Here is a 26,305-nt window from a genome sequence, read left to right on the forward strand (position 1 = left end):
AATATATGCAAATAAATTGATTTTATAAAGATTAACAAGACAATTAAGATACTTAAACATAAGCTATCCTTTTCCATTGGCAAGAAATGTGGGACATAGAAATATCTGATCTTTGCTAATTTAACAGTTATTATGAGAGCTAAGTCCACACTCAAAATCCCAAAAGGTAAGTTTATTCTAACAACATAATTAACAGATTATCTCATCTTATATTATAATATAAAATTCAATGTATCAGACTAGAGAGACAACATAATGGCTATGCAAAAGATTTTCATGCCTGAGGCAACAAGGTCCCAGGTTCAATTCTCAGCATCACCATAAGTCAGAGCTGAGCAATGCTTGACCTTTCTCTCAGTCTGAACAAAGAATCTGCCACTTCTTATCTGCCCTATGTTCTTAATAAGTAAAGAGCTCAGGCAAACTAAAAGACTTTTCTCTTTTCTAATCTTTTCTCCCTACTAGGTAGTGAATTTGAGAGAATGAAAAAAAATTCTATTATACATTTGGCATTCAATAAATACTGAATGCTAATCCAAATTTACTAGACTGAGATTAGTATCTACTCAGAATCTAAGATCTAAAAGAAGAAATTAGTAAACATACTTCTAAAAACCTAATCTCTATACTACTGACCCTGAAAAGATAAGGAACTGAGTAAAAAGTGTGTGTGTGTGTGTGTGTGTGTGTGTGTGTGTGTGTGTAAGAAACATGTAGTCCCCCAAGTCATAACATTTTTAGGGATGTGAAGAACAGACGCAAAACTAATATATGTAAATATAAACATCTTTCAATGTGTTTGGTTATTATTTTTAAATATTTATTCCCTTTTGTTGCCCTTGTTGTTTTATTGTTGTAGTTATTACTGATGTCATTGTTATTGGATAGGACAGAGAGAAATGGAGAGAGGAGGGGAAGGCAGAGTGGGGGGAGAGAAAGATAAGACACCTGCAGACCTGCTTCACTGCTTGTGAAGCGACTCCCCTGCAGGTGGGGAGTCACGGGGCTCAAACCAGGATCCTTACACAGGTCCTTGCCCTTCGCACCACCTGCGCTTAACACACTGCGCTACCACCTGACTCCTGGTTATTATTTTTCTTAAGTCTCTCTTCCCAAACAGTGGGCATTATTTTTTAAAATGCAGGCAATAAATATGTGGAAAGGGGCCTGCCTGGTAGGTGCACACCTAGTCGAGTGGCACATGGCTACATGTGCAAGGACCTGGGTTTGAGCCACTGCTCCCCACCTGCAGGGAGGACAATTTTCAAGTGGTGAAACAGGTCTGCAGGTATCTCTCTATCTTTTCCTTTCTTCTCAATTTCTCTCAAATACAACAGAATGAAAAAAAAGGGGGGGCGGCCACCAGGAGCAGTAGATTTGTAGGGCAGGCACTGAGCCACAGCAGTAACCCTGGTGGCAATTAAAAAGCAAAAACAAGATAAACAAACAAAAAACTAATTCAAATTGTTTTTTTAAAAAATTTATTTATTAATGAGATAGGAGAAAGAGAGAATCAGATGTCCCTCGGGTACATGTGCTGCTGGGGATCAAACTCAGGACCTCATGTTTGAGAGTCCAACACTTTATCTACTGCGCCATCTCCCAGACCACTCAAATTGTTTTTTTTTTTTTTAACAGATCATTTTGAGACTGTAATTTGTTGTGCTTTAGCAAGTGGAGATAAGACCTCATAAATAAACTGTTTTTTAAGAGTACCATTAAAACAGAGCTCTTTACTTACTTTACTAACCTTTTTCCCTCGTTTTCCTTTATGATGTACATCCCTATTCCCTTGATCCACTGAAGGACCCAACTGGCTCACATCAGTGCTACTCGCCTCCCTCTGTTGATCAGGAGATCTTGATCTTCCAGGAATCTGGAATTCACTTTCTCCTTCTGCCCAATTCCAGTTTGCCTACGGAATAAAGGACTAAGCTGAACTCAAATCTGAATTGTCCCATATAATTTTTCTGTACTGTGTACACTAATACTTGCTTAAACGCCAATAGTTGGCAGTTTTAAATTCAAGCAATTTTGCAGTTTTGAAGTATTCCCCTACATTTCAACCTTATCTCATCATCACAAGTCAACCCTTATAAGACTTTCAGTTCAAAGAATAGAGGAAGTTTAAAAACACAAAAGATAAATGTAGACCAGCTGTTGTCTTAAAGTATTATTGTTAAATAAAATGCTGCTACATTTGAATTTAAATAGTATGTTTTAGGAATCATAGTTGTAAGACTGAGTTTAAAGGTAGTTAACAAAATTCATGTTACTGGAAAGTTGATTTTGGCTTTTGGTTGCCTTTGTACTTAAATACTAAAGGTATTCTACTAGTATGTACCACAGGGAATAAATAATTACTAGTAACACAATTCAAAATTTAATAGCAACTTTTTTTTACAGTTAAGAGTTGTAGAAGACTTGAACCCACACTCATTACTGCCTTTGTAAACCCCTCTCCCTGAGCACACTGAGGCTATTCTTCTGTATGAGAATCATGCATTTTGTCAGTCTCATTTAAATGCTTTGCATTGTCTGCTAAAGTTCATGCTCCTTACTATGTCATTCTGCAATACAGCTTTACAATCTAATGCTCAGATTTCTCCTTGACTTTCTACTTAGCAGGTGATCTGTCCCACTACCTTTCACCGATTTAATAAAGGAATGAACTAAACATATATTCCACTTCCTGAAAAATAAATCTTTGAGACTGAGTTCAAAAGAAATTTTGTGAAATCCTGACCCCCTTCCTGCATTTTATATATACTTTTATTTCATCATCTGTCATCCTGTCCTGTACTTATCTGACAGACTATAAGGGACCAGAGAACAGATGTGTTATATGTGTGTTTAAGAAATACATATGGGGAGTCAGGTGGTAGCACAGTGGGTTAAACACATGTGGCACAAAGCGCAAGGACCAGCATAAGGATCCTGGTTCGAGCCCCTGGCTCCCCATCTGCAGGGGAGTCGCTTCACAAGCGGCGAAGCAGGTCTTAAGGTGTCTATCTTTCTCTCCCCCTCTCTGTCTTCCCCTTCTCTCTCCATTTCTCTCTGTCCTAACAATGATGACATCAGTAACAACAATAACTACAACAACAATGAAAAACAACAAGGGCAACAAAAGGGAAAATAAATAAATATAAAAAAAATAAAAAGAAATACATATGATTCAGTGTGGGAGCCTGTGTAGCCTCTGAATCCCTATAGGTCTGAGCTCACATTCTGTGGTCATAGGTAGGAATATTCAAGGCTGCATTCATAGATGGACCCATCTTCCTCGAGTGGTAGAGTATTTTGGCCCAATCTCCCTTCTGAAAATCGGCCAGCCCCACCATTGTTGATCCACATTGAGGGCAGGGCACTGTAGGGCCCTCAAAGAGGTTCATTACGTTGTTCCTGATGGCGATGACCAGTGACAGTGAGAGAGGGATCTGTTAGAGGTCTAGGCCCATTATATCTGTGTGGGAATTCCGGGACTCCCTAACTAGGGTCCTACGGGAGATGAGGTGGCCTGGTAGTAAACAAAAGGGCCATCATTAAAGTATGCTGGTCTTTTGCCTTTATCCAGCTCTAGTCGTTCTTACTCTGACAAAGTTAGCCTTGGAGTGATCGAAAGAAGTGAAATAGGAAGTAGGTGAGGGGGATATCTAGGTCTAAGCAGAAACTATTTGATTAAGTACTTTATGATGTCTTTTTTTAGGTCTTTCTACTTGCTTGCTGAACTTACTTGGTCACTGCAAATTATTGTGCACTTTTGTTTTAAGGTATATATTTTCCCTTAACTTATGGATACATGGGCACAAGCCCTAGATCAAATTGATGGGGTTTATAGTTAATGGTATTTAAATACTTTTCCCATAATTGGGAGCTACTCTCATCCTTAATCCAGTTTTCTAGTCTTATTTCCAATTCTGACACTATCTACACAGACAATACCTTTGGTCCACCTGCATGTTAGCTGTCAGGCTCAGGCAAAAACTAGTAAAGTCATGGGCCCCTTGGAATATACCTAAAATAGACCTACTAGCTTTTACCACAGAGACCCCAAATCTCATCTGCTATATTCTTGCCTTTAAGTTCCTGATTATTAAATGATTTGTTCTTTATATCTTAATGCTTTTTCAGCCACCAAGTTGCAAATGTTACCATAACACCAGCCTGACTTCTCTAGGCAGATGACCTCACCAATGTACCCTGGAACCCCATCTCTCCAGAGCCCTGCCCCACTAGGGAAAGATAGAAACAGGGAGTATGGATCGACCTGTCAACAACCATGGTCAGTGGAGAAGCAATTACAGAAGCCAGATCTTCCATCTTCTGCACCCCATAAAGAATCCTTGGTCCATGCTCCCAGAGAGATAAAGAATAGGAAAACTTTTTTTTAAAAAAAATATTCCTTTTTGTTGCCCTTGTTGTTTCATTGTTGTTGTTATTGATGTCATTGTAGTTAGATAGGAAAGAGAAATGGAGAGAGGAGGGGAAGACAGAGATGGGGAGAGAAAGATAGACACCTGCAGACCTGCTTCATCGCCTGTGAAGCAACTCCCCTGCAGGTGGGGAGCTGGGGGCTCGAACTGGAATCCTTAACACCAGTCCTTGTGCCTTACGCCACCTGCATTTAACCCACTGCACCACTGCCCGACTCCCAATAGGAAAGCTTTTAAGGGAAGAGATGGGATATGAAACTCTGGTGGTGTGAATTATGTGGAACTGTACCTCTCTTATCCTATGGTCTAGATGATATTTTTTATTTTATAAATAAGTAAAAGGTTTGAATAAGTCTAGGTTTGAATTAGGAAGGCAAGGCAGGACCATAGAAAAAGTGGGAAAGTATATATGAGTATAGAAAGATAGTCACAGAAATAATAGTAAGCCTCTGAGAGAACTACTATAGTTTCCAATGGGGGGAAAGGGGACACAGAATTCTGGTAGTAGGAATGGTGTGGAATTATACCCCTGTTATCTCATAATATATTAAAGTCACTAATAAAATAATAATAAGAAATATATATGAGGCTGAGGAGACAGCATATTGGTTATACAAAAGACCCATGCCTAAGGTGCTGAGGTCCCAGGTTCAAGCCACAGCACCACTATAACCCAGAGCTGAGCAGTCCTCTACTTTTTCTCTCCGTATCTCTCACTAAAAATAAAATATTAAAAAAGAAATATATGTGTATACATGTGATTTTTAGTTTGATATACAGATATCTACATCTATACAGCTATATCTATATCTATCTATCTATATATATAGATCAAAAACCTTCAGAATCCTCACTCTCTTCCCACCCCATCATATTTTAACACAGTACTTTGCTAAAAAAATGTATTCTAAATACCTGCTGACTGAAGGAGAAAATAAAAGATTAAACTAACATACTATCAATATCCTTCAACCCTTAAAAATGTATCAATATTCACAATTAAAAATACTTTTCTTCCTTTGTCCTACCATCAGGATTGAACAAGAATACGTAAAGACTGTTTCACCACTATATTCTATTATATTTCAACTTCCTATAACAAATAAGAGTGTGGGCAGAGGCAACCGGCTAAAAATGGAAGTCTTAAACAAAACCAACTGCATTTAAATCACACTTAAAATTTTCTTTATCTGGCCTTTATCATGAGAATAAAGATAATTCTCTCAAACAAAACCTATTTCTTGTCAAACTGACAACTGCTAAAATGTCCAACATAATTCCTCTGCTAAAATGCTAAAAATAATTCATTTTACCATTTAGTCTCCTTTGCCCAAATAAAACAGTAATTAAGAGTTAATATTCATAGATCATTACCTGCTTAGCTGACATTGATGAAGGTGCCTTTTGGTACTAATTTTAATTTTCACCACAGCTCAATGAAGTGGATGTCAACATTATCTTCATTTTATGACAAGGATACTTACTTACAGATAGTAAGAACTTGAACAGGCAAGTTTGAATTCAAATTCCAAAGTTCACACTCTTACTATATACATATCCCCTTCCTAATTTGTATTTGTAAACACAAAAGCATATTGTATCTTCTCAGTCTCCTAACTTTGACCACATTAGAGCCTAAAGTTTAGTGCTTGTTAAAATGGGGTTTTAAATCTGACAGGAATCACCAAAGTTACCTGGAGTCGCAGGTCAGACATTTGTCTTAATAGATCTTCGAAGAGTTCTCTATCATCTTCAGGTAATTCAGAAGACAAAACAACTCCGACAAAGCATCCTGCTGCCTGTAACATTGTATCAGGAAACATATATGCTCCCACTGTACATTTAAGAACTGGAGATCTATCCGGAACTAGAGGATACAACCAGTCACAAACCTGCAAGGTAAGTTAAAAACACACACACACACACACACAACAAATGAATATAAGGAATTATAATTTATATAATTATATATGTTATATATATAATTAAATATATATTTATTAATTTCTAGGAATTATAATAGAAAATAAACATTTTGAAGTTTTAAACTCATTTCAAAAGGCCATGAGTATCAACAAATAACCCATTAAACTTTTCTAGTTTTACCTTCCTGTAAGTTTCACAAGAACTACGTAAAAACATTACTGTTCCACTAGCCATTCAGTCTTAGTAAATCAAAGGTTTAATATAGTCCACTATTAGGCATTAATGGGCTTATTATTGAATAAATAATGATAAAATAAATTAAGGTTTGATTATTTAAATGAGACATGCCTTTGTGGAAATACATAAAAATCAAACACTTTCCAGGCACTTTGCATGTATTAACTGATTTAATCCACATAGTAATTCCATGAAGTTGGTTAGTCCTGTTATTTTATGTAAACTCAGGCAGAGAGGTTAATTGAATTCCTCAGAGTGAACACTTAAAAGTGGAGGTAGAATCTGAACACATGCAGTCTTGCATAAGAGAAGTCAATTATTTTAATTAGAAACACAGTACTCACAATGGTAAATAATTTCTTCTACAAAACCTAAGAGAACTTAAAATAACAGAACTAGAATAAAATATGTAGTTGTTTGTGAATTCACTACCTATTATAAAATTAAATCAAGATGACACCAACCTGTCCTGAACTGTTAAAGACATAAACTTACATCTTGGAGATCTAAATTCAGAAAAGCCTAAGTCTTAAATAAGCATATCCAAATATATTCATTTCCACTGAGTCATAATCTTTGAGTGGCTAGTATACAATGGTACTATTCTCCCAAGATAGTACCATCCTAATGTGAAGAAACTTGAAGAATGACCTGTCATTAGGTTATGGAGATAGTGCAGTTATAATGCAAAAGATTTGTATGTGAGAGATCCCAGGTTCAATCCTAGACACCACCAGTAGCCAGAGTAGAGCAGTACTCTCATAAAATAATAATAATAATAATATGCACTACATGGTTAACATGTTTCAAAAAATTAACTATTTCTTGTAAACAATGAAAAATTCTGGCACACTATCAACATCTCTGACCAACCAGATATAAAAATGTGGGCGGTTGGGTTGCAGTGTAGTGGGTTAAGCACACATGGCGTGAAGCACAAGAACGGTGTACTGATCTCGGTTCCAGCACCCGGCTCCTCACCTGCAGGGGAAGTTGCTTCACAAGTGGTGAAGCAGGTCTGCAAGTGTCTCTCTTTCTCGCCCCCTCTCTGTCTTCCTCTCCTCTCTCCATTTCTCTCTGTCCTATCCAACAACAATGACATCAATAACAACAACAACAACTATAACAACAATAAAAACAACAAGGGCAACAAAAGGGAAAATAAATATAAAAAAACAGATATAAAAATGCAGGGATGACAGCATTCAACTCTATTTTCTGGACAATATTAGAAAAGTATTTTCAAGTTCTTTTTCTTTTATGGATCTGTTGTCTAGCAAATAAATAAATACATACATAAAATATATATAAAAGAAATTCTAGAAGTCTATGTCTATTCACTAAGTTCTTCTTCTGATTTACTAAGTAGACCAAAAGTCATGTGAGGAGTATTAAGAAATTATTTCTAACTTCTAGTACTTATTATTCTAAGACTTTATTAATGAGAAATATAGGAGGAGAGAAAGAACTAGACATCACTCTGGTACATGTGCTACTAGGGACTGAACTCAGGACCTCATGTTTGAGAGTCCAGTGCTTTATCCATTGCACCACCTCCAGGACCACTGATGTTCATTTTCCAGCATTCCAGGCTTCAATGGTTTTCTTATGGAAATATCTCCTTAGGGAAGCAGGTGTGGCTAGCTGACATCATGAACATACACTTAACATAAGACATAAATTCACAGGGGATTGTGGAATAGGAAGTTACTTAAAAGAGGGCCCAACTGAAGTTCATCCAACTTTTGGTTCCTTTCCCAACATTGTCTCCCAGCCTGCGCAATGTGCAAAACCCAATAAACCTGCCATTTATTAAACCCACAGCAAAAGCACCCAGAAGATTTTTTAAATTACTGTAGTTTTCTAAATCCTTACTGTGCAGCACTGTTACAGATTAGCTAAAGGAATTATAACTTTTATCAACCCCCTCACAATTGTAGTTAATAAAACCTACTTTTAAGGCTCCTTCTCTAAAATAATTTACAAAATTTCAAGTTTTCCTTTTATTTAGTCTTCCTTTCGACAATTCTCTTCAGATTCTTGTTCCCAAGAATCCTGTCTCCAACTCCCTTTAAATTTGTTACTCCAAATTTGGTGATGGGAATGGTGTTTATGTGCACTCCTATTAATTTGTAGTCATATAAATCACTATTTAATTAATATGAAAAAATTGTTACTCCATGCTAAAAAAATAAAAGCTGTATTAAAAAAAAGTTGTGCTAGAACTGACTAGAGTACACTGTAAGAGAAAATGAATCTAGTTAACCAGTGCAGTAATAAATGACATCATCTAAACTTCAGAAGAAACTACCCACACAGTCCAATTAGTCATTTATGTAAGCTGTCCTATCTAATGCAAACAAAGTCCACATTTTCAGAACCCATGTCTTCATAATCATGTCTAATCATCTGAAAACAAGCTGTTCTTGGAGGATCACCTTCAGAATTCTTGGTTAATTCCACAAAAATGTCTCAATAACAGTTTTTATTTAGTACCAGTTTCAATCTTGGGCTGGGGGCACCTTATTAAATTTATCTGCCTGAATGCTAAAATTGAGTTTTATTATTTAATTGCTGTTTAAGATTTTTTTAATTATCTTTATTTACTGGCAGAGACAGCCAGAAATTGAGAGGGAGAGGGGTGATAGAGAAGGAGAGAGAGAGACACCTGCAATACTACTTCACCACTCATGAAGCTTTCCCCCTGCAGGTAGAGACCAGGGTTCAAACCTGGGTCCTTGCTCATTGTAACAGGTGTGCTCAACCGGCCGTGCCATCACCCGGCCCCAAACTGCATATTCTGTAATTATTTTACTAATTTTTCTTAACGAAAGCACCACTTAGCTATGGCCTATGCTGATGCAGGAAACTGTACTTGAGACCTAACAGCCTCAGGCATGGCAGTCTCTTTGCACAATCATTATGTTATCTCCCCCACCACCCCAAACTGTATTTTAAATTATCATCACAGTCTCTACTTCTAGAATTTCTCAAGCTTGACTTGACTGATATTGTGTATAGGATTTTTCAGCTGTTGAGAGCCACCCTATTTATAAGTTGAGTAGCACCCTGGCCACTACACAAACACAGACCAAACAAAGTTCAGAAGTATCATGGGGAACACATTTGAAAAAGAACTAAAACTCATAATATTTTTGCATCTACCAGCCTGGACACTTTGTAAATATTAATAAAAAAAATGATGGACTCTACACACATTTCAAATTATGCTTATGGTTTTGCTTGGCTTACCTGGAGAAATCCAGGAGGACGGTTTAGAACTGTATCAAGAGAATTATCCAGGAACCTCACAATCCTAAGATACCCTGGGTATGAAGGTGCACTAACTTCCCCTGCAGGATTTACAAAAAAAATCTGCACTCCATTAGGTATCAAAATCAACTCATCTGCATCTAGTCCCAAAGTCTCAAGAGGAGGTGGCTGTGAATGATTCTGATAAAAGTTTTCTCCAACTGAGGAGAACTCCCCCGATTCTGTTCCATAGGAGACAGTGTAGTGCCCCTCAGCAGCCTGAGGAGTGTACGCAGGAGGTGCTTCTGCTGGATGACTCTGAGATGGTGTGGCCAGCGAACTAGGTGCAGGACCCGATGCTGAACTTGAAGCTGAAGTGTTTTCATTCACTTCAGTGTGCTCAGGTGCTGAACTAAAGGCCTGAGACTCTGGTGGTGACTTTTCAGATATATCACCTTTGGGAGGAAATTCTGGATATAACTTGGGCACTTCTTGAAGATCATTCCGTAGAGAAGTGGCAAGACCCTTCTCTAGAATTTCCAACCGGGTACGGACATTCTGTAGTGTTTCTTTCATTTTCTGTTGCATCTGTCTAGCAGATTCCCACCCAGGGCCTACGTGTTCAGGCTCTGCTGCTGAAATGCTGATTCCTCTGAGCAGGTGTCCTATTCCCTGCTTATAGTAGTTTTTTGCTTCTTCCTTCTGACCTAGTTCATCTGTATTTAATCCTTTATTAACAAATAAAAAGGCCTTCTTATATGCTTCCTTGATGACTCTAATTTCGGCAGGTTCTCCATTTTGGGGCTCTTGCTCCATTTCTGCAAAATAGAAAATATGATCTCTTACTACTTTATCTAGCTAACAATCTCCTTATATATTATCAATTTCTCCTACCTGGATATGTTTTAAGAGGAAAAGAGTCTTGCTTATCTGCGGTATTCATTGCTAATTCCCTAATGTATTAGAATCGACAGAGTAGGGAGTCGGGCGGTAGCGCAGCAGGTTAAGCGCACATGGTGGTGCAAAGCCCAAGGACCAATGTAAGGATCCAGGTTTGAGGCCCCTGCTTCCCCACCTGCAAGGGAGTCACTTCACAAGCGGTGAAGCAGGTCTGTAGGTGTCTGTCTTTCTCTCCCCCTCTCTATCTTCCCCTCCTCTCTCCATTTCTCTCTGTCCTATCCAACAACAATGACGACATCAATGACAACAACAATAACAACTACAACAATAAAACAAGGGCAATAAATGGGAATACATAAATAAATATAAAAAAGAATTGACAGAGTATATATGAGTTTTGAATAGATAAATAATGCTCTTTTTTACCTCTACTAGGGTTATTGCTCAGGCTAGGTGCCGGTGCCTACACTACTAATCCACTGCTTCTGGAGGCCATTTTTCCCATTTTGTTGCCCTTGTTGTTGTTGTTGCTATTGTTATTTTACCTTTGCTTTTATTGTTGGATAGGACAGAGAGAAATGGAGAGAAGAAGGGAAGACAGAGAGGGGGAGAGAAAGATAGACACCTGCTGACCTACTTCACTGCCTGTGAAAGCGACTCCTCTGTAGGCGGGGGAGCCGGGGGCTCAAACTGGGATCCTTGTGCTGGTCCTTGTACTTTGCACCACGAGAGCTTAACTCTTTGCGCTACTGCCCAGGCCCCAAATAATGCTCTTACACTAAGACATTTTAACTAGGGAATAATTCTGAATATATCTACAAATTTTCTTGTGTAACTATTATTATTATTATTATTATTATTATTGCCTCCAAGATAATTGCTGGGGCTTGGAGTTGGCACTACAAATCCACTGCTCTTGCAGCCATTTTTTCCTTTTTTTTTTTTTTCTGATAGGACAGAGAGAAATTGAGAGAGGAGGGGAAGAGAGAAAGGGAGAGAGAAAGATAAACGCCTGCAGACCTGCTTCACCGCTTGTAAAGTGACCGCCTTGCAGGTAGGGAGCCCAGCCAGAGGCTCGAACTGGGATCCTTGAGCAGGTTCTTACACTTGGTACTATATGCACTTAACACGGAGCACCCCACCCCCCTTTGTATAGCTTTTATAATGCATTTTCCTAACATCTCTATAAGATTGGAATTAAACAGTCTCATTTCTAAAATTCATTGTAATATAAATTCACATTATATCGAGTTCATCAAAAATGAGGATGAGTCATACATTAAAGAGAATAGAAGTGAGGAAAAGAAAAACAAAATAAAACTAGATGATGTTTTAAAATTACCTGACTTTCACTTGAAGGTGGTAGGTTACTTGAAACCCTATTCTTTCCCTAAACTCCATTAAAATGACTAATGGGATTGCCTTTAAAAGACAGTATTTCATTTTTATTAAAAAAAATGTTACAGCCACATACTTCACAAAAAGGGGATATATAGATATGAAAAGATAGTCAATCCTATATTCTCTCATGGAAAAAAAATCAATTTCACAATGGCATGACTATATACTTATCAGATGCTCAGAATTGAAATGACTGACTATAGAGAAGCCAGCAAATGGAACTTACATACTTTGCTGGCAGAAATGAAAATGGCACATGAACTTGGAAAATTGGTAATTTCTATTAAAGTTAAGAATTCACTCACTTTATGTCTCAGTCATTTCACCAGTAGATTAAGAAAAAAATCAGAGTGTCTATGAGATAGTCCATTCGGCTGAGCATACAGGTTGCAATGTGTGAGGATCCAGGTTCAAGCCACCAGCCACCACATGACAGCACAGGACCCGCACAAGAGCTCCAACAGTATTGCAGTGTCTCTCTCTCCCTCTCTCTCCCTCTGCTTACTAGGAGAGGTGGAATTGGACAGGTGAAGAGCCCCAGTCATAACCAAGTGACAAAATAAATAAAATCCAAGAGAAATCATCATGCACACTAAAACATGTAAAACAATATTCATAAAAGTTTTATTATCCCAAATTAAAAAAAAATCCAAATGCCCATCTGCAGAAGGGATGGGGCATATTTATATCATGCAATAAAACACAGGGAGTTTTTTTAAAGGATGCTGGGACATGTGTCCCCACTCTGTGGCAAGACTTTTTTTTTTAATATTTACATAGTACAGTTGCTGACATACCAGTTTATCATTCCCTGTGACAGATGTCTACAAAATACTCTTAACTCCAACTTAGGTCCCTTTCCAATACCATGCACCAAGACCCCAAAATTCTCACCCCCTCCACCACCCTCCTTCCCCGGAGTCCTTTACTTTGGTGCAATACACCAAAATCCAATCCAAGTTTTACTTTATTGTTTTCCCTTTCTGCCCTTGTTTCTGTCTCCTTAATTTTTTTTAAAATTAATTATGATAGAGAAATAGGGTGAGAGAGAGGGAAGGAGAAAGACATCTGAAGTCTCCTTCACTACTGTGAAGCTTCCTCCTGGATTGAACCCAGGTCCTAATGCACAGTAACTTGTGTACTTTACCAGTTGTGCTACTGCCTGTTCCCTCACTCCCACCTCCATCTTTGTTTCTTAGATTCTTCCTATGAGTACTATAAGATGGTATTCAGCCTTATCTTTTTGGCTTTTCTCTCAATGAAACAAACACACCCACCCTATATCCAAGGAGATTTATGTTTACTTATGTATACATAGCACAATTTGCAATAGCACAAATGACAAATGCGTGGTTAAGAAAGTTGTGGCATATATACATAAGGGAATATTACTCAGCTGTTAGGAAAGATGAATCTGTCTCTTCTGTCTCATCTTTGAAAGAATCATGGTATGTGACAAGAATCTTAACAATTCTTTGATCAAAAAGGTCATATACTAAATACTTTATGGGACACATACAATTGTACTAAGTTGAAAAATTGGTAAAACCCATCTAATAGAAAAGCAATACTGCTTATGTGTATGGGGGGTTGACTTAGAAGAGACGGGTGAGGACTTTAAAGAATATAAAAATATTTGCTTGCTATGATCTGACTCATAAGATTGATGTAGACATATGTAAAAGATCATGAAGTTTCAGTTTTAAGGCTACCATACCACATATATTTTTTGTTCTCATTAAATAAATGACAAAGCCATAACTCACAAGAAAAACATAGTAAAGGATGAAGACTCAAGGTTACTTTGATTATGAAAATTGTATACAAATAGTAACCCACAAAACCCATTAGAGAAAGCCGAATCCTAGGATGTCAGTGGGGAAATCATCAAAGCAGCTTTCTCTCTACATCACAGCACAGAACCTCTGAAAACATAGGGAATCACAGAATTCAGTTTGCTTTTAGAGGGAGTAGAGGTAGGAGAATGGACTTATTAAAAGGCTATTTAGGACCAGAGAGAGTTTGCTGGGTGGGGTTCATGCCTTGTGAGATTCACAGCCCAGCACATGATAATGACTTGGCACCAGCAGAAAACTTGGGGTGCTGTAGTGTCTCCCTCTCTCTCTATGTATAAATGGGGAGAAAAGTTTAGGAAGCAATGGTGAGGCCCCATCTTCAAAAAGAAAAAAAAAATCCTCTACAAATTAAGGTCCTTAGGAAGAAGGGATTGGGGGTGGTGGTGGTGATGACTTCTGATTTTCAACGCAAGCTGTGTTACAGAACATTTGATTGTGAAAACTATGTACATAAAAGAACCACAATTTACTAATTTAAAATAGAAAACAGATGTTTTTGAGCAGCACTGTCTACTAGAATCATCATGCAAACCACAAATATAAATTTGAAATCTTCTATTACCCGCCTTGAAAGATGAACAGATGAAATTAATTTCATTGATACTACTATATTTACACAGTACATCCAAATACTATTAGAACATGTAGTCAAGATAAAAAATTCAAGACATTTACCTTCTTTACTTTGTACTGTCTTCAAAACCTAGTGTTTTACACTTGAAGCTTAGCTAAATCCAACCAGTCCCATTTCAAATTCCTAGTTCCCATGTGTGCCTACTATTATCCAACATAAATCCAGTTTTAGACATATTTTCCCTGTCATCTTATTAAAACTTATGATTGAATACTTTGATATTAATTATATTATCAACAATCTATACTCTAAAGAAATCTCAAGAACTGTTAACTGAACTTCTGACTAGGCAAATAATTACACTTCTACTAGGCAAGCTACTTATCAACCTTACCCAGCTACTTCATGATAGTTAAGAGAATATTTATTTCTGTTTAGAAGACATCAAATACAAACAGTCATGCATGAATCTACGTTACCTGCCTTATCCCAAATTACTTATAAAAAGTGACAATCCCTTTCCCGGGAATTCAAAGCTGCTGTTGAGTCATTAAGATAGCTAGTCTTAGCAGGAACATCCCGCTTCCTCTATAGAGCCTATATTTCCCCCAGTCCTGGAACCTCTGGGGTGGGGTAGGGGTGGGGTGGTGGAGCTCACTTTCCTGCATGCTTCTCTCAATTCATACCAAATGACATTGCATATGCTGCTCCCAGCCTAATCAACACAGTGAGTACCACCTCAGCATGTTTCACTTCACACTGTGTCCAGAGACATCAAGTGTGGAATGTCAACCCTTCAGCCTCATTGCTCGGGTAAGACTTTCCTTTCATAGGATTCTATAATTTCATTCCAGGTGGTTCAATTCCTAAAAAAGTCTCAAAACCTAGATATAGACCAGGTCCCATGAGATAGGGCATATGTTCACATGTATCCATAAATTAGGGCAAAATATATACCTGAAAGCAAAACTGTACAATAGTCTGCAGTGAGTCAGTATGAAGTTCATAATGAAATAGTGTCTTTAGATACCCTCCTCACCTACTTCCTATTACACTTCCCTAACTCACTCCCAAGCTATCCTTATCAAAGCAAGGACTATAAAAGCTGAATAAGGGAAAGAAACTGGCATACTTTAGCGATGACTGTTTAGTCACTATCAGGCCACCCCAACAGCTGGGGCCCTATTTGGGGAGTCCTGAGATTTCCAAACAGACATGATGGGCCTAGTCCTCAAATAAATCCCTCTCCCCAATATTACCAGTCGTCTCTTATCAGAAACAACAAAATAGACACCTTTGTGGGCCACCCATAGGACCTGGCCTTCAACTTGGACCAACAATGGTAGAGAATGTTCCATCCTGTGAAGGGAGGCTGGACAACATACTCTGTGCTACACCTGAGGAAGATGGGTCGATATTGGGGCAGCTTGGAATGTTCCTACTCATGACCACAGAATGTGAACTAAGATCTACAGGGATGCAGAGGTCACATAGGCTCCTAAGCTGAATATGGGCTCCAGATCACATCAAATTGATGGCTTACAGTCAACAATATTTATACACCTTTCCCATATTTGGGAGCTACTCTCTTCCCTGATCCAGCTTTCTGGTCCTTTTCCCAGCCATGACATCATCTCCCCAGACAATAACTTGGATCCACCTGCATTTCAGATTTCAGACTAAGGGAAAAAACAAACAAACAACTAGTATAGCCACAGGCCCTTTGGAATATAACTAAAATATGCCTACCAGCTATCTACAAAACGGAGACCCCTCCCAACTCTTCATCTGCACTATTCCAGCCTTTAGGTTCATGATTAGTCAACAATTTGTTGGCTTTATATGTTAACTCTCTTTTCAGCCACCAGGTTCCAGATGCTAGCATGATGCCAACCAGACTTCCCTGGACAGACAACCCCACCAATGTGTCCTGGGGCTCTGATTCCCCAGAACCCTGCCCCACTAGGGAAAGAGAGAGACAGGCTGGGAGTATGGATCGACCTGCAATGCCCATGTTCAGTGGGGAAGCAATTACAGAAGCCAGACCTTCCACCTTCTGCATCCCACAATGACCTTGGACCCATACTCCCAGAGGGGTTAAACAATAGGAAAACTATCAGGGGAGGGAATGGAATATGGAGTTCTGGTGGTGGGAACTGTGTGGAATTGTCTCCTATGGTTTTTTCAATGTTTCCTTTTTATAAAACAACAACAACAAAAGACAGCTAGTCTTTCCATGGATCCCATCTCTTTCTTAACACAGAAACCATGGGACAGAATTACAGCCTAACACTGTAAATCAGATTTTCTCATTGTCATCATGAGCTGCTTGTTAAGCTGTGTAATTCTTTGTTATGGAAGACTGTCCTGTTCACTGTAGGAAGCTTAGCATCATGTCTGATCTCTCTCTTCCAGATGCCAGTAGTAACACTCCCAGCTCCACCCCCATGACAAGCAAAAATGTCTCCAGACATTGCAAAATGTACTCTGAGCAGCAAAATCAACTCTGTCGATAATATCTGCTCTAATTGGTTCTCAAATGTCTCAGGCCATATGAATGCTTTTCCAGGGTACAAACTCCAACAACGTGTACAAATTAAAGAAAAATCTTACTAAGTCCTGTTCCCCACCCCGCACAGATACATAGACTCTTTTCTTTACCAGAAATAGTATGAAATTTTTTCATCTGCTGCTTTCTTTCTTCAACTCTCTGTTGTAGAAGTACAACCTCAAATGTGAATAAACTAAAACTTATCTACCTAGGAATACTCCCCGCTACTTTAACAATCTTCCCATTTTACAAAATAAAGTCATACCTCATCTATTCCTATTGTTACAGTGCATTGCCCAGGACAAAGAATAAATGCTCCAGGGTCCCCCAAAAGGGTTAAAGTTGTCATTTTTAATTTAGGCATAACTCCAATTATCCATTTCTTTATGATAAATTTTGACAAAACTTTTACTTTTCATTTATCAAGCATTTAACAAGTGCTACATGTTGTTCTGACCAACTATCAACACTTGCAAGAGCTTAGTTCAGGAGAAATAAATTCCTAGAGTTATTTATAGTCACAGGAAAAATTTTAAAACTTGTTTCCATTTATACCAATAATTTGTTAAAGACATATATGATACAATAAACCACTTCTAAGCACAGATTACATTAAAGTGACATTCTGAGAGGGGCTGAGGAAGGATGAGAAACAATGTACAATTCTGAGAAAAGGAATTTTGTAAAGCACTCCTCTGGATACATTTAAGTCATGTACTAGTTTACATTAAAATGGTACATACAGCATGTGGGAAATTACCTATCTTTTAAATAATACTTAAGGCTATGTAAAGTGCTATAAAAAAACCACTCACTATTATAGAACAACACTTTCCATAGTTCTAAGGACTTGCAAAATAAGTAGTTTCCTACATACTTTAATACTGGCATTTTAATGTAAAATACATGGCTCTTGAGAACAGTAAAGTCTTTGAATTACACTGGTGGAACTGTGTTAAATTACAAACCCATACTAGTGTCAGATTCCAATGGTGTATTTAAATTACTCCTTAAATGTTGCAAGTAAAAGTAAAGAAAGATCAGTGTTTGTGTGTCCACGCTTTGGAAAAAAACCAACAACACTCAGTAAAATTCTGACCCAACACTAAGCCACTTAGTCCCACACATAGTCTCCAAAGAATCATCCTAAGAGGTAAGGTTGCAAAGTCTTTAATAATACACAGTATTTATCTCCTTAGAGCAGCAGCAGCATAAGCTGTCATAGTGCTTTGTCTGGCTGGAGCTTTGGAGGAAAGAACATTCTCCAAACTTTGCCCCCCACCTCCAATTCTTTCTTAGGGGAACCAACACTGACAGTAACAAGTCAGCAAGTCCCATGGGATTCCAGAGAGAAGCTGCCAGTTTCTAACAGGTTTCCTAGATAAGTCCTTAGGTGGTCCTGTCACTGCAAATGAGGGAGACTCCCAGGATCTATTTACAGACGGAAACCTTCTTACATAAGCGTGTTGGGTTTGGCTTGTGCAAATTTCAAAGAAACATGATTATATCCCACACTCTGGCCCGGCCAGTCTCAAAATTACGGCGGCTCTCGGGAGCCTCTCGCGGTGGGAGCACGGCGATCAGGGATGGGGGATCATCGGGGATGGGGATCATTGGGGATCGGGGATCAGGGATATGGGATCTGGAGGATATGGGATGGGCCTCCCCGACGGCGCTTCCCAGGCCACGACGCAAAATCCACGAGGGAGTCCTCTGCGCTGCTCGTTCCCCAACAAACATTCACAAATGCATCAGAAAGAGGAATTTTTATAACGCTTCCAAAACTAAAAATAAAGTTGTGGACTGCAGACCTTTCTGAGCCAGGTGACCAAACTTTCGCGAAGCTGGCAGCGCCGGGAGGACGAACAGTCACTAGGAAGCAATCAGCAGCCCCCGGGGCCGTCGCAGGCGGAGGGCTGGAGACGCCAACCCGGGGGCCTCCTAAACAAGAGATGCCACCTTAAACTTCTCAAACTAAGACCTCCTCCCCGTAAACGGCCTGGCAGAAGGACCCCCGGCCTTGTCCGCTCCAGTCCCGCCGCCCAGACCCCGGCCCTGCCCACCGGGGAGGCTCCGCCGCCCCACCTGAACCTGCCCGACCGCCGGCTGGTCGCCCACAGAGTCCCCGCGCGGCCGCCGTAGCCGCGCTCTGCGCCGGGTCAGATCGGCCCCGAGGTGCCCAGCGGCCCCCGCGCGCGCGCCGCCGCGCATGGACGCACAAAGCATCGTAGGCCGAGCGACACGTCACGGCCGCCGCCGCCGCTGTCCTATCACGGACCCGCCTACTCGGGTCCCTTCCCTGCTCCTCAGCAGCGCCCCCCACCCCCGCGAACCTCCCCGGGTCTGTCCACCCTGACCTTCTAAAGCGGTCTGGCGAGATTGTTCGGATACAACTCTCTCTGCGGGGGAAGAAAGCAGCGAGGGCGGAAAGTCATGGGAGAACCACGTGAGCCAGTGGCTCAGCGGAGGACACCCCCTCCAACTGCGCCCCCCGCTCAGGGTCAGGGTCTCCTGCAGCCACGTCGGCAGCCCCCGCGCGTGCGCATTCTCTTACCGCCCCCGCGGAACCCGGGCAGCTACTAGCACTGGGAGGGCGGCGGGAGAGCGATGACCGCTAGAGGGAGCCCCGGCGCAGTGCATGCGGGAGGGGAACAAAGGCTCAATTCTCTCCACTCTGGATCTGAGCTTTGTGACTCATAATCGATCCTGAGACAGGACAGGTACTTCCAAAAGTGCACATACTCAACGTGGGAAAAGTCACAGGGTGTGTGCGCTCACCAGCGCTCGTGTTAAATGCCTCTACTAGTAATGTGTCTTTGGTACAGAAGTTAAATACTTGCCTTCTAAGAATAAACAGGTATGGTGAAACACCGACCCCTTGCACATGGGGACCTGTGCCCATTCCTTGAGCATCTTATCTTTTTGGAATGTGACACAGCCTGGTTACTTGTTAATGAAATTCTTAATTCTTTTTGCGCAGGACTCATTGCTAGTGTAGTTAATATTGTTATGATGTCAATACTTCTCATATCTGCAGGTGCAATACAATCCCTACTCAAATCCCTAATAGACTATTTAGCAGAAAGTTGCAAGCTAATTAAAAATTTTGATGAAAACACAAAGACTCCAGAATAGTTTAAATAATCTTGAAAAGAATGTCTGAGAACAGACTTCCTGGTTTTAAAATGCAGCACAAAACTGCAGCCATTAATTTAGGAGTAGAAGAATGTCTTTTAATGGAGTAGAATTGATCAACAGAATAGAATATACAGCCTAGAAATAAGTGCTTGCATTTATAAACAACTAGTTAACTTTCCAAAAAGCACATACACACATAAAAAAAAGTCAATGGAAAAAGTTTTCTCAGTGAATGGAACAATTGGGAAATCATGAAAAAAAAAGTGAATTAGATCCTTATTTCCTATCATACTCAAAAGTTAACACAAAACGAGTTACAGATCTAATTTTTTAAAGATTCAATGATCTTTTTTCTTATCTTTAAATTTATTTATTTAAATGAAGGAGAGAGAGAAACTCCAGAGCTCTGCTCAGTTCTGGCTTGTGGTGGTGCTGGGGATTGAATTTGGAACCACAGAGCCTCCGGCATGAGTCTTTTGTTGCAGAACCATTATGCTAGCTTCCCAGCCCAGACCTAATTTTTAAAAATATTTATTTATTTTATTCTCTTTTGTTGCCCTTGTTTTACTGTTGTAGTTCTTATTGTTGTCATCGTATTGGATAGGACAGAGAGAAATGGAAAGAGAAGGAGAAGGCAGAGAGGGGGAAAGAAAGACAGACACCTGCAGACCTGCTTCACTGCTTGTGAGGGGACTCCCCTGCAGGTGGGTAGCCGGGGGCTCGAACTGGATCCTCTTGCACTTTGTGCCACCTGCACTTAACCCGCTGCGCTACCGCCCGACTCCTCAGACCTAAATTTTTAAGAGCTAAAACTATTGTTATAAAGCTCTTAGAAGAAAATTTCAGAGCAGCTGGGGAGATAGCATAATAGTTATGCAAAAGGCTTTCAAGTCTTGGGCTCAGATGTCATAAATGCAATCTTCAGTGCAACCATAACAGTGTTGAGCAGTGCTCTGGTTTACAAAAAAAAAAAAAAAATCACAAAATTTGAGAGCAAATCTGTATGGATTTACTTGTAAGCAATGTTTTCTTTTTAAATCCTATGGCCACCTCTCCAAAATATAAGCAATGCAAATAATAATAATAAAATAATTTCAAGTTTGACTTCATCAGTGTTTAAGCATTTTGCTCTTCCAAAGAACACTATCAAGAAATTGAAAATATAACTCATTATCTCTAAAGCAAGTCATCCCAGATCAGTGAAATCTGGCAATGAATGACCACATGCACACACACACACACACACACACACACACACACACACACCTCATGCATTACTGACTGGAATGCACAATGATGAAGCTTTAAAAAAAAAAAACAGTTTGACTCTTAAAAAGTCACACATAGTATTGCACCAAAGTAAAAGACACTGGAGAGGTGGGAGGGGCCAGGAGGGGAGGGTTCAGGTCCTGGAGCATGATGGCAGAAGACCTAGTGGGGGCTGAATGGAAATGTGGAAGAACTGAGAAATGTTACACATGTACAAACGACTGTATTTTACTGTTGACTGTAAACCATTAATCCTCCAATAAGGAAATTTAAAAAAAGTCACATATAGAATTACCATATGACCTAGCAATTCCATTCTTAGGTAAAAATTATAAAAAATATGTTCATCACCTGGTTGAGCATACATACTATAGTGCACAAGGACCCAGGTTTGAGCCCCCAGTCCCCACCTGCAGGGGGAAAGCTTTGCGAGTGGTGAAGCAGGGCTGCAGGTGTCTCTCTGTCTCTCTCCCTGTCTAGCTTCCCTGCTCTCAATTTCTGGCTGTCTCGATCCAATAAATAAATAAAGACATTAAAAAATTTTAAAAATATATATGTTTTATTTATTTTTGTTCAAACAAATCAATTGGTGCTGTTATAAAATCCCTTCTACTTCTGTTTACTTTATTCCTAGGTTTTTTATACATATGAATATTAAAACTGAAGAATTAATGGTAAACTATCATTCTAGAAATATTATATAATCAACAATAATAAAATTACTTAAGAGGGCCAGGCAGTGGCACACCTGGTTAAGCATACACATTACAGTGCATAAGTACCCAGGTTCAAGCTCCTAGTTCCACCTGCAGGGGAAAAGCTTCACAGGTGGTGAAGCAGGGCTACAGGTTTCTCTCTCCTTCTCAATCTCTCCCTTCCCTTTCAATTTCTCTCTGTCTCCATCCAATAATAAATAAAAATATTTAAAATAAAATAAAATTACTTATGCACACATACAAGTGATGTAAATATACAAATATGTACAACAATGTTTATAGTAATATTATTTTTAAATAGCCAAACAGTAAAATAACCCAAATACTCATCAACTAAGAGAAACTAATTTATGAATTTGTAATCAAATTTTCTGAATAAATAGAATTCAATGATACTGAGTTATGCTGAGTTAACACCTTAAAGTCTTGTCTATATGTAAATTAAAGAAAATTTTTGGATGACAAAACTGACTCAGAAGTAGTATTCTCAAGATCTACTTCTGCTCTGTGATATATATTTTTCTTTTTTTAAGTGACTTTTTAATAACCAATAACCTTTTTGTTGGTAATAGTAATATCATATTTTTAAGCAAAGTAGGACTTAGAATATTTTCAAATTTATTAGTAGAGTCCTGTTCAGCTCTGGTTTATGGTGGTGCTAGAGATCAAACCAGGGACCTTTGTTACCTCAGACATCAAAGTCTTTTTTCTTTACCTTTATGCTATTTCCTCAGCCCCTTATTTGATTTCTTACTTTACATATTAGCAATAACACCAATCCTTTGCAATTATGTTAGGGAGATAAATGCTTTTTAAGGTTTGTATTACTTTTGGGGGAAAAAGGATTTTTTTTTTTTGCCTCCAGGGTTATTGCTGGGGCTTGGTACCTTCACTATAAATCCACTGCTCCTGGAGGCTATTTTTTCCCTTTTTTTAAATCTTTGTTGTTGTTGTTATTATTATTGTTATTGCTGTCATTGTTACTGAATAGGACATAGAGAAATAGAGAGGAGGGAAGACAGAGAGGGGGAGAGAAAGACACCTGCAGACCTGCTTCACAGCCTGTGAAGCGACCCCCCTGCAAGTGGGGAGCTGGGGGCTCGAACCAGGATCTTTATGCCAGTCCTTGTGCTTTGTGCCACGTGTGCTTAACCCGCTACCACCCAGCCCCTGATAAAAGGATTTTTAAAGAACAGCAATTAGTAATCGTGAAAAAAAAATAAAATAAATTGTTCAGGAAATACATATAATGCAACAACAACACATTTTTTTTCTCCTGGAAATGGATGCCAGGTAGTTTAAAATGTAAAAATGCAAAACTGATGTATTTTTTTCAAAGTCTCATAAAGTAGGCTTTTTCTCGCCACCTGCCCCCAGCATCTTTGCTCACAATCTATGAACCCGATGCATTCAAATCTGTATTGCACGAAGTAAGCATCTGCTATAACATCAGTTCTTTTGGGCAATCAGCTTGGGTTTGGACCAGCCCCAAGAACTAACAGTGCTGGCTTTCTGGACCTAGATGTTTCCATCCAAGTTGTCTGCATATTGATAGAAAATATGTTAGCTGTTCTTGAATGGTATTCCCCTCAAGACAATCAAGAATATCCAATAATGAATTCCGGGTGCTTAGTGAATTTTAGCAGCTTATCACACACTTTCTTAGCTCCCCTTTAGTTAATATAGTCAAGAAAGGGAATGTGGTAATAACTAGCCCATGTTGTAGCCAACTAGCACTAAAGATACACTCTTCTCTTTTATTCTTGAAACTGGGGGCTCAAGCCATGCGGTGAAGCAGGTCTGCAGGTATCTTTTCTCTTTCCCTCTCTATCTTCACATCCCATCACAATTTCTCTCTGTCCTTTCCAATAAAAATGAAGAAATGGCCACTAAGATCAGTGGAATCTTAGAGCCAGCACCAAGTCCCAGTGATAACCCTGGAGGCAAGAAGAAGGAGAAGGAGAGGAAGAAAAATCTATAACTAAACAGAACTTGGAAATTTTTTACAAATACAGATGTATAGTATACAAGCATACTTAAATATAACCATTATTTTAATAACATAGATGAGTTAACTGCTGTGCTATTTTATCAAGGGGCAGGGTTGTTTTTGTCACAATTCTAATTATAGACATGTTCTATTAAAAGCTAAGCTATAGAAGGAAGAATATGGGATGATCTCACTCATAGAAGTTAAAAAAATAAGAACAAGGGAAAACAGAACTTACACTAGATTTGGTGTACTGAAACAAAGTAAAAACCTAGGGGTGGTTAGGGTTCAGGTCTTGGAACATGATGGCAGAGGAGGACCTAGCTGGGGTTGAATTGTTATGTGGAAAACTGAGAAATGTTACACATGTACAAACTATTGTATTTTATTGTTGACTGTGACCATTAATCCTCCAATACAGAAATTTAAAAAAGCTAAGATGTGTTGATACCTAAGTTGAATCTCCAGCATCATGTGACAGAACGATGCAATGTTCTTTCTCCTGTGCTCTCTTCTATTAATAAGTTGGTTTTTCTTTTTTGCTTTCCCCCTTTTGTTGTCCTTATTTTATTGTTATTGTAATTATTATTGTTGTCGTCATTGTTGGATTTGACAGAGAGAAATGGAGAGAAGAGGGGAAGACAGGGAAAGGAAGAAAGACACCTGCAGACCTTCTTCACCGCCTGTGAAGCGACTCCCCTGCAAGTGGGGAGCCAGGGGCTTGAACAGGAATCCTTAAGCCGGTCATTGCACTTTGCACTACCGCCCCACCCCCAAGGTGACTTTTTTTTCTTGCCTCCAGGGTTATTGCTGGGGCTCCGTGAAGCACGAGAAATCCACTGCTCCTGGTGGCCATTTTTTTTTTTCCATTGGATAGGACAGAGAGAAATTGAGAGGAGGGGAAGATAGAGGGGGTGAGAAAGACACCTGCTGACCAGCGAACTTCCTGCAGGTGGGGCTCCGGCCTGGATCTTGTGCTTCATATTATGTGGGCTTAACAGGGTGTGCCACCGCCCAGCCCCTTAATAAAGCTGTTTAATAAAATGTTTTAAACAAAAGCAAGGCAGAGGGAATAGCTCAACTGACATTGGACTTGCATACCGGAAATTCTTGGTGTATCCTTGGTGCTGCATGTGCCAAAGTGGTCTCTGGCTCCTCTCTCTCTCTCTCTCCTACTTCCTCTATATATATCATGTGTAATAAAACAAATCTTTTAAACAAAACAAAACCACAAGGGAAACCTCAGATAGTATTTGACTAAAGGACATTGCCAGTTTCTTTGATTCTCTATCTCTACCTCATAGTAAATCTGTTAAACTTCAAAATATCAATAAAAAAAAAATTCTTGGGGTTTTCATGAAGTCTCTTAAGCAAGTCTCTAGTTCTGCACAGTTGCTTTCTCTAATTTGGTTCATTTTATAGATTCTTTCAGAATCATCCATGAATTTGTTTTGTTCTATACAATGTAATCAAGATGAATGTTAAACTTCTTCCACAAATTTCTAATCAAAATGAACAAAAAAAATAAGACACATTATTATTTTTTCTTTGTTGTTGATTTTTTTCTTTCTTTGTATCCTTTGTTTAAGACACATTAAAAAAAAACTACACTAAACGATTCAGAAAAAGTAGCCTTCCTAAATCACAATAATAAAAGCAAGCTTAAATGAAAAAATAAGTACTGTTCTTTTCTTCTGTTCCTTTTTCAATCTACTTTGCTGCTTGGTTTCTCTGATTTTTTACTTCTCCACATTCCCCACTTCATTTGTTGCTAATCTCTGCTCATTTCTAATGTTGTGATGGTATTACTACATTCTGTACATGTTCATTTAATTTTTATTTGAGTTTGTCCTTGAGTACTCACTTTCAGTCTGAGTTGCTGGCTTAGAAAGATTTCCTGAAATGAAATTCTCTAAGACAAGTTTCAGTTCCTGGGTCTGCCACTAGTGGGCTCTGTGATCTTGGGTACGTTTCTTTATCTGGAGCCAGTGATTTTATCTTCTAAGTACCATCCATACCAAGTTCATAGGAATCAGGGAGAGTGGCAGAGGAAGGTGGTGAG

At 39.1% G+C, this 26,305-nt stretch overlaps 1 protein-coding gene across 7 annotated transcripts in view; it reads right to left on the reverse strand.

Moving 5' to 3' along the window:
* SPART (spartin) overlaps positions 1-19,646 on the reverse strand; it is a 35,427-nt gene extending 15,781 nt beyond the window's left edge. The window contains exons 1-5 of one of the 7 annotated variants that reach the window (XM_060191544.1): positions 19,488-19,645; positions 18,942-19,071; positions 9,849-10,666; positions 6,128-6,325; positions 1,742-1,915 (exon numbers count right to left, since the gene is read on the reverse strand). In XM_060191544.1, coding sequence (XP_060047527.1) covers positions 1,742-1,915; positions 6,128-6,325; positions 9,849-10,664 — 1,188 coding nt within the window. In that variant the 5' untranslated portion in view covers positions 10,665-10,666; positions 18,942-19,071; positions 19,488-19,645. The other 6 variants (XM_060191543.1, XM_060191547.1, XM_060191546.1 and 3 more) reach the window with 6 other exon arrangements.
* Between the last annotated feature and the right edge of the window lie 6,659 nt (positions 19,647-26,305).

Source organism: Erinaceus europaeus, chromosome 5 (assembly GCF_950295315.1).
Source record: "Erinaceus europaeus chromosome 5, mEriEur2.1, whole genome shotgun sequence".
Classification (NCBI taxonomy): Eukaryota; Metazoa; Chordata; class Mammalia; order Eulipotyphla; family Erinaceidae; genus Erinaceus; species Erinaceus europaeus.